Genomic DNA, 19416 nt, shown 5'->3' with positions numbered 1-19416 from the left:
ATGTAGATCATAAATATTAACCATGAATAATTATTTACCATTAATTAAATTTTTGGGTACGTCAAGCATGAAAATTAGATGTACCATAACCTTCTAGAGAAAAATCAGGAACATAATGTTAACAATAATTATATTTTTTATATATTTAGATTTTTGTAACGTTTTAGCTAGACTAGTAACTGGTATGATAGAAGTGCGATTTTAAACAATTATATGGTGTTAAAATGTTTTTCTTAAGAATTCGGAACAATTACATTTTGTCAATGATTTGTAAGAAAATTAAAGTACTATAGGTTTATTTCATTTTAAAAATAAAATATGAAACATTCTTTATCGATACATTTTTTTTTTATGTTTAAGTAAGAAAATTAAATGTAAATTAAGTTTAAAGAGTGCTTTTCAACAATCGTTAATAGTAAATTACTTTCTCATTTTAAAATCCTGAACAATCTATTGTCGTTATTTTGGTAAAGTAAGTCCTTTGACATTTATTTGTTTTAAGTTGAAAACCCGGAACAATTTGATATCAATAATTAAACTATAGTAGCATATTGTTCAAAAATATATAGTGAAGTTACGAGATATCAAACAATTATTTGACGTAATATTTTTTTAAACAATATCCGGAACAACTTTATAGGCAAAGAAATATAACTCAATGTAGAGATTTTTATTTAACGTTTATGTGCTATTTATTTAAAATCCGGAACAAATTATTGATCATGAGTTTTTTTTCCATAATCAAGAAAATGAAATGTTAGATGAGCAATACCAAGCATTTGTTGGCGTTAATTTTTTTTCCTCACAAAAACACCCGGAACAACGTATTATAGATGCGACTATTGCATGTTTTGGAAGGAACATTAAAACAAAGACTAAGACTAATACTGAGACTGCTTTATTGATCGTTATGGAAATTTGTTGTGATTAAAGTTTAAATCATATTTTTTAATAGCTTTTAGCAGAGATGCCTACATGCTAAAATGGAAATGTGTATTCCCAGACCTGAAAATGTGTATTTTGAGGGGCAAATGTGTATTTTCCTAAATATTAAGAAATATACTCAGGAAAGACTAAAAATCTTTCAAACTCGTATGATACACGCATGCAGCAATTCAAAAAATTAATACATCATAGAGTTTACAAAATGTTTACACTGTTAGTCTTTGTCATAGTTCATAGACTTTTCTAGAATAGAATACGTTCTTTACACTTGGCAATGATGTTAGGGTCATAATGCTTCTAGTGTTTTATTCCTGATTCCATAATTGAACAGACAGAAAATTCATTTAAAAGAATGGGACATTATGCTAGACGTGAATTCAGACTTAAACCAGATGTAATGGTTTGCTTGGCTGCATCAGTGACATCTAGTTTTGTTTAAGGGCGATTTCTTTGCAAGGTACCAGAATGCAGACACTGGAAATATTTGATCACATTTTGAAAGAATTCATATTTTCATTTTCAAACCATTATTTGCAGATTCAACAATGAAAGCTTAGGCATCCTCTACAATCACCATTTAAAATAAAGATTTGTTTTAATTAAAAGAAATACAATCCTAGCTAGTCACTGAACTTGGTTCTAATATAGAAGCTGAGCTATAGAGTCTTCTGAATGATATAAGCTCCCTAACTGTTGTAAGATAAGGCTATTTATTCTAGGTTCTTATGCTTGAAAACAAACAGATGTGTTGAAGAAGGGCACATGGGATAAAAAAGCTAATGCTTTTTTTTCTGCATAAGCAAAGGCTTTTCTTTTGTCATCACACCGAGCCTTGAATATCCCTAATTTCATTCTTTGAATTTATGCTTTTTTAAGTAATGGAACATAGCTAAGACACTAGTCACTAGTGACTATATCGGTAGCTTTAGATCTTCCTACTTTTCTGAAATTTTAGAATCAGGGCACATCATTTGATTCCCTTTGTCATGCTATTAAAACCTCTGCCCTTCTCACTTTCATTTGTATTCTGGTGCTGATTACAAATATCGAATCTAAATCTAGAGTGTAGGGGGAGATTCATGAACGGTTTGTTGGTTTTAATGTGCATAGGCTATTTTAAGCTATTTAATAATCTTACGGAATTGTAAGCTACTGTCCTGACTGTGAAATACTACAATCTAGATCTAGACCTAGATCTATGTAAAGTTAAAACAGCCAAATTTGCACCTTTTTATTTTAGAATCCATCAATGATAAGAGAGGAGATCAATACATCTCTTAATAAGATGGCAGAAGTTGAGGTACATTTTTAAGTTGCACATAACTAGATCTAGATACTATAGCTACAAGACCGAGTCAGTAGTCTAAATTTAGATCTATGTTAGTTCTAGTTCTAATTAAGTCTAGAACATACCAGGTCACATCTAGATCTATATTATTAGCATCAGCAAGAACTAGTAGATCTAATTAGTTTAAATTTTCGCGCGTCAACGCGAGAAAAAAATAAGGTATGCTATATCTGGTAGTGCACTTAGAATAGTCCATTTCCAGGCATTGACGCACTGATCTATATAGATCTATATGATTAGCAATAACCTTTTGTTTATTATTATTATTATTATTGTTGTTTCGCGGGGGAAATGCGTATTTTTAGATGATAAACCGTACTTGCGAATTTTCGTGTCCATTTGCGTACTAAATACGCAAGATGCATACTTGTAGGCAACTCTGTTTTTAGTCTTTTTTTTTCGATCTAAACTTGACGGACAGACAGACCAACAGACCAAATACACAAAAAGTGGCTTTTATCCTGATCGTGGCACTAAACAAACTCTGAGTAGTTTTTTTTTTCTGAGGGGACTAGTTTAGTATAGTTTTGCCGCAGCCGTCACGCTACTGCACGAAAGTCAGTGTATATAAAGTCCAATTTTTAGTCCATTCCAAAAAATTGCGTGACATTTACATACAAAGTGCATTCTTAGCCTTTAGAAATAAACATATATGTTTTGCTTTTAATTTTAATAGCTAGTGTACCAGAAACAAAAACAGATAACTAATATAAATTTATATTTATTGTGAATATTTCTTGTACATTTCAAGTGCTACTGAAAAGACAAAAACATATCATTCTTTGTTATCATATTGTAAACATTTATGTTTTGTTTTAGAATTGGTGTATTTTTATAAAAAAAAAATCGCTTGCATAATTAATTTTATTCACTAAAAGGTTTGCTTTTAAGAAAAAAAAAACCGTAGAGAGAGAGAGAGATAGAGAGAGAGAAAGAAAGAAAGAATTTTGGTGTAAATTTTCCGTGGTAGCTTTTTAAATGCATTTATAAAAAAATATTGGAACGACATGAATTCGAACCCAAGGGCTCAAACCTTTTTAAGGTTTCTCAAGCCAACACACTAACAGCTGTGCCAGGGAAGTGCTTATGAAAATTTATTTATAATTGTCTTTAAAGCGGCGACCTACAAAGTATCAAAGGGCTAATTCAACTTATACCACCAATCAGTCAAGTACTATTTCTTTCCCTTGTTCGATACCAAACACACACACCCACAAACACACACACACAGATTGTTAAGTCTCAACGGGGTTTACACAAAAGTATTATTGATATTACATTACAAGTTACAAAAAGCATACCCATGCCCCATAAGGAAAAGTAAAAGATGACAAAAGGTATTTCGCCCAAAATGATGTAGATAGGAATGTCCGTGTTTTTAAAAGCTGTATTTTAGTAAAGTAAAAGTAAAGTTCCCCTTTCAGACCTTGCGATCTATGAGGCTGATGATGTAAAGGTCATCTGTTTCTTTGGTCAACCACCTTTACTTTTTCCCAACTAATGTCGAGTAACCAGAGTTGGGTGGACTGAGAAGCGTCCGAAAGTTCCTAAAATTGAAAATTCTATTCTTCACCTGGATTCGAACACGGGACCCTCAGTTCGGAGTGTGTATAGTTGCATTAAAATGCTTGAATTTTCAATTGAAAGAAACAAGGTTCCCACCTCTCTCTAAGACTAAGACTGCTTTATTGATCCTTATCGACATTTGTTGTAGTGTAGTTCTTGCAGTTTCAGTGTTTCACTCCTTTCGTTTCTGTTCGTGGTGTAAGCTTGAACGGGATCTGTATTATTTTGGAAGATAACACAAGATATAACCAAAACATGTCTCTAAAATACGTTTGACATTTAACGAAGAAGTAATTATTTTCCCGTCAAAATACAGTAACAGTCAAATTTCTAGGAAATTCGTTAGAGTCGTTTTCGAGATCCGTGTCCAGGAGATTCCACCCAGACGGTTTCAGAAAGTTTCCACGAAGTTACGAGTTGAATAGAGGCATTGTAAAAAAAAAGAATGCCGCAAGAACGTAGGAGACGCGAATAAGTGGGCGATGTCTTTGATTTCGAAGATTAAGTTTGATTGCAGCATTTTATGTGACTAAGAAAACCCGGATTCGATATACAGAGGCTATGTGCCGCCAAATGTTTTACTCTGCGCCAGTGATGGCATAGTGGCGACTGAGTGAATATAGCACTTCTATGTGGAACTTTTGTTGCTCCTCCAACGTTGATCGCTTGAATAAGCTGCTGAATGAAAAGAAGTGTCTAAAGTCTTTATTGTCCAATCCGACCTTTAGCAGAATCTGGTCAGAGTTTATTGATAGAAGTTTTTACAATATAAAACGGTAAAAAAAAATAAAAAAAATTACAAAGTAAAATACTGAAAAGAAGATAAAGATAAAGGTACATTTCTTATGCATTACGCTAGGACAAATGGGTACTAGTGCCTTTTCTTCCCTATGTTATAAGACAGTAATAGAATGGAACGGATGGAGTGAATATGACTGTTAATGACTTAGCAGAGTTTCTCTAATTAACTTGCTCGAGTAGATTAACAAATGAGTACGTTGATTATCTTCTTTTTTCTATATTAGTCTAAATGGAAATATATTGTTTTAATGTAAAAAAAATATTTATACTGAATTGTTTCTAAGAACTATTAGATGATTTCTGACATATGCTTTTATTAAACTGCCATCGATAATAGAATCAGAGGTATTAAGAGCATAGCATTTAATAGTAACTATTTATGTCACCAGGAATATTATGTTAACTCTGTTATGGCGAAAGGTGGAATCAAAGAAAAGACAATCCTTAGTTTGTATCTTATGGCCACCTTTTTCTATGAATACAAGTACAACTTGGATCCTACAATATTACCAAACTATGACAGGATTCAATTTAATAATTATGGTGAAGTAAGTATTGCATTTTTATAATATCACCGAAATATAAAAAAAAAAAACCGGACACCAATACTGCTGTTCAATAACAATAATTGTTTAGGACTATTTCACTAATGATTAGGACTATTTCACGAATGATTAGGACTATTTCACTAATGATTAGGACTATTTCACGAATGATTAGGACTATTTCACTAATAATTAGGACTATTTCACTAATGATTAGGACTATTTCACTAATGATTAGGTCATCCTTCCTTCAAAATCTACTAGGTTACTTCTCGATAATAGTTATAGTCACTCAGGAGAATATAGGACCGATATTCCAATCAGGCGTTGACAAACCATATTAATATTTTAACCCTTCTAAAGTGCTCCATGTTAGAATGAAAAATAATAAGAACTTATTATAAACATATTCAAAGTTTGATTGTAAGATAATATTTGTATTGAAATCTTTTTTTTTTTGCGACAAAGCCAATACAACTTTATCATTGAATTAAGAATTATGAGTCACACGAGTGTTAGGTACTAATATATATATATATAGTTCGTCCATCGTGGTTCAATGATGACCACTTTGTCATCTATTGGGCTGGGGGCTATGCACTGGGGTTTTATGCCTCCTGATCTGGCTGTGTGAGACCTATGTGAGCCCGAAATGTTCGGCTGCACACTGGGCAGGTTATTTCAGCTGGAGCTAGTCCAGAAGTAGGATTGGATGCTGTCAATGCCCAAAAGCTTACTGACAGTGTCATTCAATTTTATCACAGCATAAATTATTATTAAATTATTTAATTCTTGTTATTTTCCCCTTCTAAGTCCAAGTTTGCCCCCAAACTCCACCTTTTCCTCTTCTCGCTAGATTTACTCGACCACATTGACCACTACGTTGTCGTGTTCCTTCTCCACTCGCGAGCAGTCGTCACATTTTAATTAGAACGTTGAGGGGCGTTCATTCACTGATTCCATTCATTGTGCTCTCCCTTACTTCTTGTTCTGTTCACGTGGACCTTGTGGTAAGATTATGTTCATTGCTGGACTGTTGTAATTTGGACTTAGTTTATTTCCTTTTTACTTAACTCTTTCTTTCCGTAATTATTTGTCCACGTTTTGAAGGAATTCTTCATTTGCTCATTACTATTTCACTACCCCTGTTATGATTGGGCTTCAGTAGCTTTGTTGTTTGTTATCAGAAAATGTTGTATTTGGTATACAATTAAAGGGAAATGCATACTCTTTTTATATAACACGTATAAGTCACGTTTATGAAATTAAACATTAATTTATTTTAATGAGGTCAAAATCAACGATGGTATCGTCGATTAGGAGAGAAAGAGTTAATATATGCATTGTGTATTTCTCACTTGCGTAAGTAGGAAACATAATTATTTCATGTGTAGCATACATATTTAATTGCATTAACATACGTCTACTATGTGTTAATATTATTATCTCTACATTGCGTCAATTGATAATTGTCGCAACCATATGTATATTTGTACAAGTTATCTTTTTTCTTTTATCTTGGCTGATTGCCTTGATGATTGTAAATTATCTCCCCTTGTCCATTCTACTTAGCCGAGAGTTGTGCCCCTTTGAACGGGAGCTCTCTACACTCTATTGTTCAAGGCCCACGTAATGATCAATACCACTATCCATTGTTCTTGTTTATGTCTAACCCCCTCCCCCCAATTGTATTATGATCATTCCCCATGTATTGATCTGATCACATACCTGCATTGTTTGTAAATGTTAATTTAACTAAATGATTCTCTCATTTACCGCTATTGCCCGCGGAGAACAAGATGCCCTTTTATATATTGAATATATTTACCTCGGTGTTTTATTTCAGCCTGATTGCGACTGGAGACACCGAATGGTTCCTGTTGTGCGGAATTCCTGCCTGTCGCAGAATCCGCACTCTTCCTGTTTTATGCGGAATTTCTGCCTGCTACGGGATTCGAATCATCGATTCCTCCCTGCTACTATATCGAAATCCCCATTAGCCCTCCTGGCTCAATACCACGACTTCTAGAACACCTGGTCCTGCTGAACTCACCATTAACTCTGTGGCTGGAGGAAGGAACCTTGGCATCAGCGAACACTGAGTACTAAGTTTACCCGAAGTCTAGTCTCAGCAGCCGCGCCCTGCCTAATCATCGTTGATTTTGCCCCCATCCCCGCTGGGCTGTTCCTCTTCGAGGACACATAAAAGCGGCCTGGCTATTACTAATTCAACTACGGTATTTTAGCTGGAGCTGGCACCTCCCAAGCTGATGCTCATGCTAGCAGACTAAAACAGTACCAAGGCAGAGGGATAAACTGAGACATAGACCGAACCCAGGAACCTAAGAGCTAAGTCATACGAACAATAGGGCATTTACACATTTAAACAGTCAGCAGTCAATGTGATGATTTATCTCTTCTTATAGATCAGTTAATTTACGATGTATAATTAAACGTATCATATTTGTAATCTTTCCTCCATTTTCTTTGTTTACATTAAACATTTTTATCCTGTTTACTAAAGGGATTCTTTTCTCTATTGCATTCTGCCTGTTTGCTCTGTTTCCGATCTGTATCACTTGCTGGTCTAGGATGGCGTTAGAAAGGCCCTAGAGCTAACGTCACCAAAAACTAATTTATTACTACAACTAATTGATTTTAATTAAGCACACCTCCCAGAGTCACATGACAATGGAGGCCATTTTCCCAGCGGCGCGTGACAGATGTTACATTAAGATGGAAGTAGGATTTATTAGAAAAGTTGTCATGCCCAATGTAATACGTTTTGGCAAATAACTAGATCAAAGCTAGCTGGATGGGGGGGGGGGGGAATTCAGATGTTTGTGGGAAGCGCAGTCGAGAGGCTAAGTACGCTTGAATTTGATTGGCTTGGCTACCTAGAAAGGGTGCTCGAGGTTCTACACCCGACTCGAGCAGAGTTGTGTTTTAGAGGCAGCACGGGAAAACTCCCAGATACACCCCCGCCCCCCACCGGTCAACGAATGAGATTGGAGCACAACGCTCTGAGCATGCTATATGTAAGATAGTAGCGCTATATAAATGCTATAATTAAATTTGTTTACTTTTAAGATTGTTTTTGTTTTGGTTTGTCCTGCTTTGTGAGAAGGTTTTTGAATGGAAGGTAAATCATAGTTGGTTATTGTGGTCTTTGTTTCCTGTCCAGGATAAGGGAACTTTAGTGTCTCGTAGATGAAGATAGGGATTTTATTGAGTGTCTTACTGAACTAGTGGCTTTTGTGGGTTATCACGTAACGTAAGCGCTTCAAGATCATATTTGAAAAACAAGCTTGTTTATATTTTCTCTGGTTTAGTTTTAGAACAGAATAATTTCGTGGCAAGGTCATGACTAACTGTTCTTTACCAGTTGGATTAAAACTAAGACGTAGTTAACCCTTAAAGTGCTGAGCTTTTTTACAATGAGTGCATACAAAACGGAATTACAATTCTGATGTTTAGAGGCTAAACTACCACACACGTTTTAAGGGTTAAAACGTCATGTTTTGGGCGGAAAAGGGGGGGGGGGAGAGACGATAGATGGAAAACGATTAATCATGTAAGAGTCCTTTCTCCATTTTATAATTATTGCTAATGATTTCCTTTGACATTATAGGGTAAGGGATAGGGAGACTCAATATAAGAATTTAATAAATAGCATATACAACATATATTAGTCCCAGATTTTTTTTTGTTTAAAAATGTAAATTCTTCACTAAAATACAATACTCCTACATACCCCCTCCCCTGTACACTGGTCCACAAAAGAGATTGGACCAAAAGCGCTATGAGCATGCTATAAGCATGAAAGTAGCGCTATATAAAAGCAATAATAATAATAATAATAATAATAATGCTTTGTACAACCTAATTGTACAATTGTAAAAAGTTGATACAAAAGATGTTTCAAAATTGTGTTGTATGTAAAACGAAAGAAAATAGATCTATTACGTAATCAAGGCAAATATGAACACCTAGAAGGGATCACTTGACTAGATATTGATAAATCTGATATAACGTTGTGTTATAATGATCGTGGACAAGTTCATTAAACAAGGCTTCAGTGCAATTCATTTTTGTCATATTTCGCCATAGAAAAAAAAGGTACTTTTATTTATAGTTTTTTGCTTCTCTAGAATGCCTAGGCAAAGTAGGAAAGTGATTATCTCTCACTTTGCTTCAATACGATAGGCATACTATAGAAGGCATGAATTTCGCGCTTGCCCGACACATAAATAAATATCGTTTCCAGGAAGTTATAATAATATATGTTATATACAGATCTGTTAAATAGTAAACATATCTATATCTATATTTTTCATTTTTTAAATACTGCACATTTCTATATCAGGTCTGCGAATATAAAAAAGGGCGTAGCAATGTCACAAGAGTGTATGAACAATGTCCTATCGCAATGGTGGGTCGCAATGTGATATACTACGACGACGAGATAAGTATGGTTGAGAAGGTATTCCTTTCTTAATTCTTAATTTGAAGAAGGAACTATCTTCCAAGTTTTTAGATTTCGGTCAGAGAGTTGTAAAAACATTTTAACGTTATAGCCCAAAATTTTAGTAAAAGACATTATAAAAGTTAATGTTCTATAAAAGAAGTTAAAAATGTTAAATAATATAAAACCACAGACCTATATATACTACACTAAATACAGGTATTTGATTTCTATTTACTATTTATTTAGGTAGGTGCTATTTTACTATTACACACCAGGTTTCAGAATTAAAAAAAAACCAGGTTCATTTCTTGTGTAACGCTATATGCCAAACAACAAGAGGAGGTGGACTAATACATAGTGTGTCTCAGGGGCGTAACTAGGGATTTGGGGGCCTGGGGGGATTGACCTCTTTGGGGGCCCCTTGCATTTTGACATTCGACATATGTCATGAGATGATGTACGCAAAAATATATAAGCTCCAAATCAAATTGGTTCCGTATATCAGTAAACTTAACAAAAAGTAATCATCAAGACTCTTTTAATGAATAATACCTTTGTTTATTAGTTAAATAATGCACACGTGACAAATCTAAATTGATATCGCTTCACGTCGTGCATTCTGTGCAGCAAAGACATCTATAACATCAACTACATCGATACTTTCTAGTATTTGTGACTTCACTGACATTAAGGCCATGATAAGCCTTTCTGCGTCATTGTGCTCCTGAGATAGTTTTTGATGAACTTGAGCTTTGAGAATGATCTCTCACATGACGTAATGGAAGTGGCCTGAGTTAGCAGTATTCGGAGGAGGTTGCAAAGTTTGATCACACGTAATTCCCATATGAAGCCTGTTTCCTCAATATGTCTATTGATGATTGTATTACTGGTTTGTTGATGAAAAGTGCTCGTGCATCAATGACATCATTGAACAAGCGATTTTCCATTTATTTCATCATACAAACAGGAAAAGTAGCACAGTTTGTCACAAGCGTGTCTTCTAACAGGTGTCTTGGTTCAAGAAGAAACCCAAAGGTATCCATTTTCTTTCCAGCCTTTGGAATCTGCCCTTCATTTCCATATGAAATCTGTCCAGCACTTCTGTCACAACACGTTTGAATTGCAGTTGTATTGACAGTCCTACATTAGAACTCAACTTCCCATCAAGTCTTTTCTTTCATATGGTTGTTTTGATTACAGGGAATACATAGTATTCACTACCTTCTTTTGCTTTTTCGACGGATTGGGTTTTTGTCAGTTTCTCATCATTTTGCAGAAAGCATGAAAGGGTACTAATTTCTTCAGCAGCTTCCTTTATATGCAGTCCAGACTTTTGTAGTTTCTTCCGAACTATATTAATTGGGCACAGGAGCTTTGACCAGAATTCCAGATAGGCAATAAATTCTTAATTTTCCACTGCATGAAGAAGATTCTGTGCTAATATTATATGGCATTACGTCATTGTTGGTTGTTTATGTTTTGTGCGAAAGCAAAAGGATTCAGGGTATACAAAAGTGGGAAAGATCCATATCTCGTTATGCTCGAGTATAGAAATACTCCGATAGACGGACTGCCGTATTCACCATCACAACTGCTGACGAGTAGAAGACTCAGGGAATCATTCCAACTGATCACAAACTATTGAAACCATTGGTAGCTGAAAATGCAGAGACATTACTCAACGAACGACAGATGAAAAGCAAAGTGAAATACGATGCAAAAGCAAAACTACCTAAAGATTATTCTGTCGGAGAGTTCGTCTAGATCAAACATGGAAGAAAGCAGTTGTCATAAAAAACATTCATCACCCAGATCTTACATCATAAAGACAAACGATGGAAAAACATACAGAAGAAATCAACGCTTTTTAAATAAGAGTTTCGATGAAGACATCTCTGGGTACTATGATACCGATGAAGACAATGAACTGCAAACTGTTGGAACAAACGAAACAGACAGTTATAGACCAATGTCTAGAGAACTTGTTGTGCCAGTCAAGACAACCAGAAGTGGACGAATTGTTAAAGTTCCTAGTAGACAGTGCCGGTCGCAGTGGGCGCCGCGCTTTCATAGGCCCCGCGCTAATTCCAAGTGTACATTATTAAATTAAACAATTATAACGTATATAAAATAACAGGGTTTTCGCGACCTCCTGATTTTTCAGGGCCTCCAGGAAATCTCATGAAAAGGCAAAATATACGATAAAGTCCTGAACTTTTTTTGAATTTATTCAAATCTCCTGAAGAATAGACGAAATTGACGTTTTGGGGTGCCAATAAATAAAAAGTGGCATTGCGAGCTTTCATTTGATAAAAATTTATTGCAAAGACGAAAGTAGGCCTATTTTCTAATTCCAAAAAAAAAATAATTTTGACATTATGCTTATCCCTACCCAGAGTAGGCCCCTCGCGATCCGTTTTGCATAGGGCCCCGCAAATGCTAGGGCCGGCCCTGCTAGTAGATATCACTATTAAGAACTTTAAAAGGAAGGGTGTGATAATAACTTCAATAGGAAGGATGTATTAATATTATATGATATTACGTCATTATTTTTTGTTTATGTTTTGTGCGAAAGCAAAAGGACTAGATCATTAGATGTAAATAAAAAGAGAGAGTTTCCATTGGATTGAGGAAAGATGAATAGAGGGGTAATAACTCGAGTGTGAAGTTTAATACTGAAATTATAGACGCCAAACCCGAAAAATGGACAATTTTAGCATTGTTAAGAATAACTTTTAGTTATACTCGATTCTGTAAATTTTGCTTCAAGGTTAATTAGTGTAGCCATATAATACTCGCAATTTAGATCTATTATTACTAAAGGTAACAAGATACCTGGAATTCGCTGTATATCATGCAGTTTTATTCGTGGCAACAAAGTTTAAAATGAACATCTGATTCCATTTTAAAAAACTGATCTCTGCGGCAAAAATATTTTTAAAATATCTAGGTTTAGTCTTTGTGATAAATTTAATCCATAAATGTTGATTAAAAAAAGACACCCGTTGACACTATTTGTCAATCAAATATATTAATTTATGTATTTACAAATAAATTTCGGACACCCATTTGGGGGCCCCCCCTAGGTGGGGGCCAGGGGGGATTTTAAAATTATCCCCCCCCCCTTAGTTACGCCACTGGTGTGCCTTCTCTAAACTTGTCAGTTATAATTTCAAATACATGACAAAAAGAAATACTTTAGCATTAGTTTTTCTGTATAGTTTTATTTATTATTTCTTTTATCACGGTCATGAAGATCTTTGATGGTCTTTGTAGATGATTCCAGATGTCACGGCGAATATGATCTTGAGGGGTTCTTTAATAATCTTTTGCCTTTGTCAGGAGTGCTGAGATCTTATAACCGTGATGCTGAGGATTCTTTACTTGAAGTTGTTATCTGATAAGATGAGTTACGCTTTGTTTGAAGATGTCAGCTGACAAGATGAATTACTGTGACGTGCTGTGTCTTTTATATAATGTCTAGTTCTAAATGTAACTTGTTAGATTCAATGAAGAAGATCCTTTTTAATTCAAACACAGAAACTTTGATTCTCAAACACAAACTTATAATACAGCATTTACAAATAAACTGTATCAAATATAAAGTATTCAAATTAACTACTAGATTTAGTATAAGTACAAAACTGATCTTTATTAATACGTCTCCCTTCTATGAAATTCAACCTACGTTTGTGGTGTTGTTAGATCCAGATGTAAATGTAGATGTATAACTATTAAAAACTAACAGCCTGACTTGCGGTCCGTTCACACAACATATATTTAAATCCAGAAATGAATCAATAATGCTTGCTGAACTTCAAAATATACACATTTAATTAACATTGAAGGGGCACAGTCCTTATCTTATCTTATATAATACAGACGTTACTTCAAAAAAGAAGATGATTACGTCCTACGCGTCATGCATTTAGTCATGCATATTAACCAATGACTTAAATTCTGCCAAGTCACTGGTTTTCCTGGATGGCTAATAGCACTAGGGAAGAAGGAGTATTTGTAAAAAATTTGTCCTAGCATATGGAACGAGAAATGTGCCTTTATCTTTGTGCCTTTCAGAGTATTTTATTAAATTTTGTTTTTGTATTTCAAGATTATGTTTCAGTGTTTTATTTATAATTGCTACTTTACTTTTAAGTCTTCTGTCCTGAAGGCTTATTAAATTTAGTGATTTAACTAAAGGTGTTACTCTAGTCAAATGTCTGGTAGCTATTCGTTTGTTATGAATCTCACTACTTTATTTTGTGTCTTTTCCAATTTCTTAATGTTTTCTTGAGTTGAGAAGTCCCAAAGATAGGATGCATATTCTAATATATTATTAACTTGGCCCAAATATGTTTTTTTAATAAGACTTTCATTTTCGTTTAAAAAGAATCTAAATTAAGTTAAACGTGATAATATATTTGTATTGTCTTTAACGAAATCGCTACTATATAGTGTATGTGTTTCAGATCAAGTATGTTAAAAAAAATGGATTAGCCGGATTTGAACTTTTAGATATGTCTGCAGATGATTTTAGTGGAAATTGTGGTAAAGGAAAATTTCCTCTTATGAGAACTGTACTAGAAGAGTGTCGGTAATTATATTTAATTTTGTTTAACATTTAAATATACATTTTCTTGGATATACTTGCAGAGGAAATGGGGTGTCAGGGTTCAGATTATACGCTTGTCTTTTGTGCTGTTGTGTTTCTTAACTTGGCTCACTAGGGGGTTTCACTTATACGAACAAATATTACTTGATTCTTAAAGTCTTAAATATTACAACTAAGAACAATTATAATTAATACACACCAAATCCAACTCCAGATCTTTAAGAATATAAAAATATATTTTAATATCCAATATAGCTCAGAAGATGCACAATAAATATTAATATTTATAAACAAACACCTGTCCAGGAAGTAAACGTCCAACCTTCCTGGACAGGGAGCAAGACCTCACTAACTTAACACATTCTCTCGCACATTCAACGAAGACTTAATCACTCAGTTCACAATACGTGCAACACTATTCACATTCACAACAAGGGGATACAACAATCATACCAAAATATCAAAGTAACATTCATTCTTGCCATACCTCCCCCTGACATGGGATAGATAATCAGATGTATCACTGGGAGTACTTGCTGAGTGTATGGGATAGCCGATTCCCCAAGGAATATTTCCTGGTTTTAGCTAATAGCCAGTTAAAGTAATCTATCTATCTATCTATCTATCTATCTATCTATCTATCTATCTGTCTATCTATCTATCTATCTATCTATCTATCTATCTATCTATCTATCTATCTATCTATCTATCTATCAATCTATCTATCTATCTATCTATCTATCTATCTATCTATCTATCTATCTATCTATCTCTTTCTCTCTATATATATATATCTCATAGTCTTGGTCTATTGAATGAGTAAAAATACTATGCATGTATTAATGTGGCCTTATATAAATCTATTAATAATGTTAATAATGTTTAATTTTCCAATTCTATTTTTTCTTTGGTTGCTTAGAATAAAAATAAAATTCTTTCTTTTCTTTCAGAAAGCCTTGACAGATAGATGAAAAGGTAATAAAAAGAGAGAGAGAGAGAGTGAGAGAAAGGGAAAGAGAGAGAGAGAGAGATTTAATCAGAGACAGAATCTAAAAAAACGGCCTAACGAATACAACAAGAGTCCGAAAAAAGATGTATAGGTCATTGAAAAGAGCAAGGCACTCTATTGGCCCCTCCCATTTTTTGTCCAGAAACATCGCACAGTAATATAAGCTTATAAATAGTTGATATTTACAAAGGAAAATGCGAAACAAAGGACAATATCTCCTATAATCATGGGCGCCCGCAGGATTTTTTGCAGGGGAGTGCAAGCTGCCACTCATGGTTCAAAGTTGTATCCTCAACTGACTTGTTATAATATTAAAGAAAAGAACTGCTCATCCCATTTGGGCCCTCATACCTAATCTATATTAAATGCACAGTAATTTTTTTTTAATCAAATAAAAAAATACGAAACTAAACACGTGAACAAAGTATTTACTGTACACATTGTTAACTTTATCCTTGAGGCCCGTGCTTCCCTACGTTTGATCAAACAAAAACTGCAAACGTTGACTGTGGCTGCCGAAACTGTCAATAACTTTACTAATGCATTGCTTTTCGTCGCGATGGACAAGCTGGCGATGAACGCTTATCGTGCAGTTCTGATATTCTTCTTTGCATTGCAACGCTTGCATCGTTTTATGATGAAGACAAAAAACAAGTTGAACTGACCATTAGTATTGCTCGAAAAGCGAAACGTAATGAAGAAACTTAAGAATTAAGATACTTAACGTAAAGCCGTGTTTTGTAATGACTCCCAAAATACAAACATGGGTTTTTTTATCAGTGTGTTTGTCGACTGCGAATTTTTGGCAGTAGCAACTCAATATTCGGTATCAAGTTTTTTTCTGCCAGCAGTCTCTCCTTCCTCAAGATGACACCTCTGACGTGTTCCTCAGGATGGTCAAGTTGGTTTCTGATTATGCCATTAATGTGACTGCTGATATGCTGTTGAGTGGCCACTATGTTAAGTTTAAAAGACTGAAACATCATAGAAACTGGTTCAAGAACAAATGAATAATTGACGACAATGAAAAGACAAATCAGAAACACAAGAGGAGGAGACATTTACTACACAAGGGCAGTTTGTCTGGTTTCACTTGCAGTCGTTTTCTTAAGATCCACGAAACAGTCAAAGATCTCTAAGTTGAGACTTAAAACTCGAATGGATTCGTACTTTTCAGTTCATTGTGTCTCATACAAAAGAGTTAAATTTAGCAGCAATGCTATCACTAGGGTCAGTTATGGAAAAAGAATGCTAGCCATTACGGGGCAGCCTTGGCCGAGTAGTTTGTTCATATCTAGACTGTACAAAGGCGTTAGACACATGCAACGTGTCTCTCTGAACAACAGGAACTGAACTGATGAAGTCGAATACAATCGCAATCAACAAACCGAACACTCAAAGGCATCTACTCAGTACCTGAGATATCTGCAGTTTCATCACTAAAATACCCAGCAAATGCAGTATTTTTGGGTTCTGGCTGCTGCCAGTGCTTTGTTGATCGAAATCAACAAAACAGTGATGAAAACTTTGTCAAGCACAGAGAGGAGAGTAATGCCCCTCCAGTTGTTGCAGTCTGCTAAGTAGCCCTTTTTTGGAAGCTTTACAATCAATCCTTTTTGCCAGTCCTCAAGGACTTTAGAACTACGCCAACAGAGATTTAAGAGATCAGTCATTTCTTTCATATAAATTTTACATTTAAAAACAAGAAAAATCTAACAAAAAAATATTAAAAGAAACAAAGCGTATACGAAGTATAATTGTAAAAGTTAATTTGGATCAGTCGTGTACTTAAATTTGTAATAAAAAAAAAATTTGTGCGGTTACAAATATTTTGACCAATTGTTTTCGTTTATCGCTGTTTAATGCTTTTAGCTGTATGGTGATCTAAGAAGAAAGCAGGAGAGCCGCTGGTCGTCCATTATTAAGGTATACTGATAGTATGCAAACCCAACATGAAGCTCTTCAGAATCCACGCTAGCAGCTGGGTTGATCCACATGGAGAGCTAGCATAAAAGAAAGGGTCCCGGATTGCTGATGCCATACACAACAGTAGAAGAAAGAAGGTTGAAAGTACAACGGCACCTGATGCCTAACCTATGACCTCAAGATTGGCCTCTTTAGTCACACAAGAATTTGCAAAGGGAAAGGATTGTCTCTTCATACGTAAAATGCCACAGACAAATCTTCAAGATAGCTGAAATCTTTTGCTACACAAAACATTTAAAATTGATATTTCATAATTTAACGTTAGATCTCTTTTTTTTATTCAACAGCTAACATCGAGGCTGGACATTTGATTTATTGACGACTTTTGGCATCGAATATTAAAAAAGTTTACCAATTAAATTTGATATGACTTACTTCTAATTGTGCATAAGAATAACACCATAATTTCCTGCAAATGCTCCTATGTTTAATTCCTGATATTAGATACGATTTGTAAATTAAAACGATGAATTGTCATTTTCACATCTTTTTACAAATAAAGATTACGATGTAGCAGGAATCTTCTCCAACTTATCATGAAAAGACGATGGGCAGGGCTGAATTCCATCATTATGTAGATCAGTGTTCTTCATAGTGGGACAAAGAGCAAAAAAAAATATGTTAATATATAAACGCTTATTTCCTAAACAATTTGTAAAGCTAACATGTGGATAATGTAATGCTAAAACCAATATGGAGCAGTACGCAAAGGAATGTGTATACAAATGTGGCTACATTGAAAGTATTTACAAGTAAATACTTTTAAACCAAGTCGGTTTCAGGAACATATAAAAAGCAAAAAATGCCAAGCCAATACCAAGCAGACTGACAAACAAGCTAAATATAAAAAAAAATGAGAGAGAACTCCGTCCTTAAAAGTACATATATACCAATAATGTACAAGTTATTTCCCTTATACGATATCAAACAAAATAATTTGTACTATTTAATAATTGACTACTCGAGTATTTTTCTTAAATTAGGTAAAATAAAATTAATTGTTTAAGGTATTAACTTGATCAGAGAATGCGTGAGGGAGAAATAGAGTTAACAATTATTTAAGGTGCATAAGCCTAACACATTTAACCATATCTGCGAATACTGATGGATTGATTTCTCTTGTTGGTACCAAACAAAACATTACTTACTATTTATTAATTGTCTAATTGCTTACTTTTTTTATTGATTCATGTCTTGTCTATGTCAATGACCCGAGAATGGGTTTCGGAGAAATTACCACACAGACAAAGTGAGTTGATATAAGTTTTATAAAAAAAAACAAGTCAAGAGAAACTTAAGAATCTTCACGAGCAGTTAAAAAACAACAACTACCGACTATTGAAATAATATTTTAAAAAACCACAACAGTTCAGCAGTGAACTGTTAGGTGGCCCATTAAAGCAAGATAACTAAGACAAAACACAGATTCAAAAGCAGGCCCCACAGGGTCAGCCAATGGACAAGGAATATTCAAGATATGGATTTGTTTTCATTGCCTAAATTAACATAATTTAAGAAACTCCTTTGAAGTTTTTTTTTTTCATTTGACAATTAACGAAGCAAAATCAGAAAAGCGTTTACAAATTACAATAGGACCAAGGTTACGATAAATTATAAAGTTTTTATTTGTATTGGTCATTAAAAAACATTTTTCTGGGTGGAAAGTTGTGCTCTGATTTGATTCCCATTTCTGTAATTCTTTAAATGCTTTTTGTAAATTGTAGGTATCTATCTATCTATCTATCTATCTATCTATCTATCTATCTATCTATCTATCTATCTATCTATCTATCTATCTATCTATCTATCTATCTATCTATCTATCTATCTATCTATCTATCTATCTATCTATCTATCTATCTATCTATCTATCTAATCTATCTATCTATTATCTATCTATCTATCTATAGCAGCCCTATTTAGGAGTGCACTGCTTACCTCCATAGCATGAAGACAGGGCTAGAAAAGGTGCCCCAAAAATTGCCTGCTCAAAACTACCCTAGCCAGCCTACCGCAGTTGGCGGGAGCCCTACTCAAGCGGTCGAAATTCAAAGAAAAAGACGAGGATAGTTCCTCTTACGATAGGCGCATGGAATGTGCGCACACTACTTGACAAGGACACATCTGATAGACCAC

At 34.4% G+C, this 19416-nt stretch overlaps 1 protein-coding gene across 1 annotated transcript in view; it reads left to right on the top strand.

Annotated features, from left to right (window-relative positions):
* Positions 1 to 17878, top strand: part of LOC106068803 (chitinase-3-like protein 1) — a 34041-nt gene extending 16163 nt beyond the window's left edge. The window contains exons 7-11 of the mRNA XM_056032256.1: positions 5050 to 5208; positions 9572 to 9688; positions 14143 to 14267; positions 15236 to 15260; positions 17568 to 17878. Coding sequence (XP_055888231.1) covers positions 5050 to 5208; positions 9572 to 9688; positions 14143 to 14267; positions 15236 to 15245 — 411 coding nt within the window. The 3' untranslated portion in view covers positions 15246 to 15260; positions 17568 to 17878. The remainder of the gene's footprint in view (positions 1 to 5049; positions 5209 to 9571; positions 9689 to 14142; positions 14268 to 15235; positions 15261 to 17567) is intronic.
* Positions 17879 to 19416: the final 1538 nt, after the last annotated feature.

Source organism: Biomphalaria glabrata, chromosome 6 (genome assembly GCF_947242115.1).
Source record: "Biomphalaria glabrata chromosome 6, xgBioGlab47.1, whole genome shotgun sequence".
In the NCBI taxonomy this organism is placed as follows: domain Eukaryota; kingdom Metazoa; phylum Mollusca; class Gastropoda; family Planorbidae; genus Biomphalaria; species Biomphalaria glabrata.
Note: the sequence above shows the minus strand (reverse complement) of the source record. Positions and strands in the feature narration are given on the sequence as shown.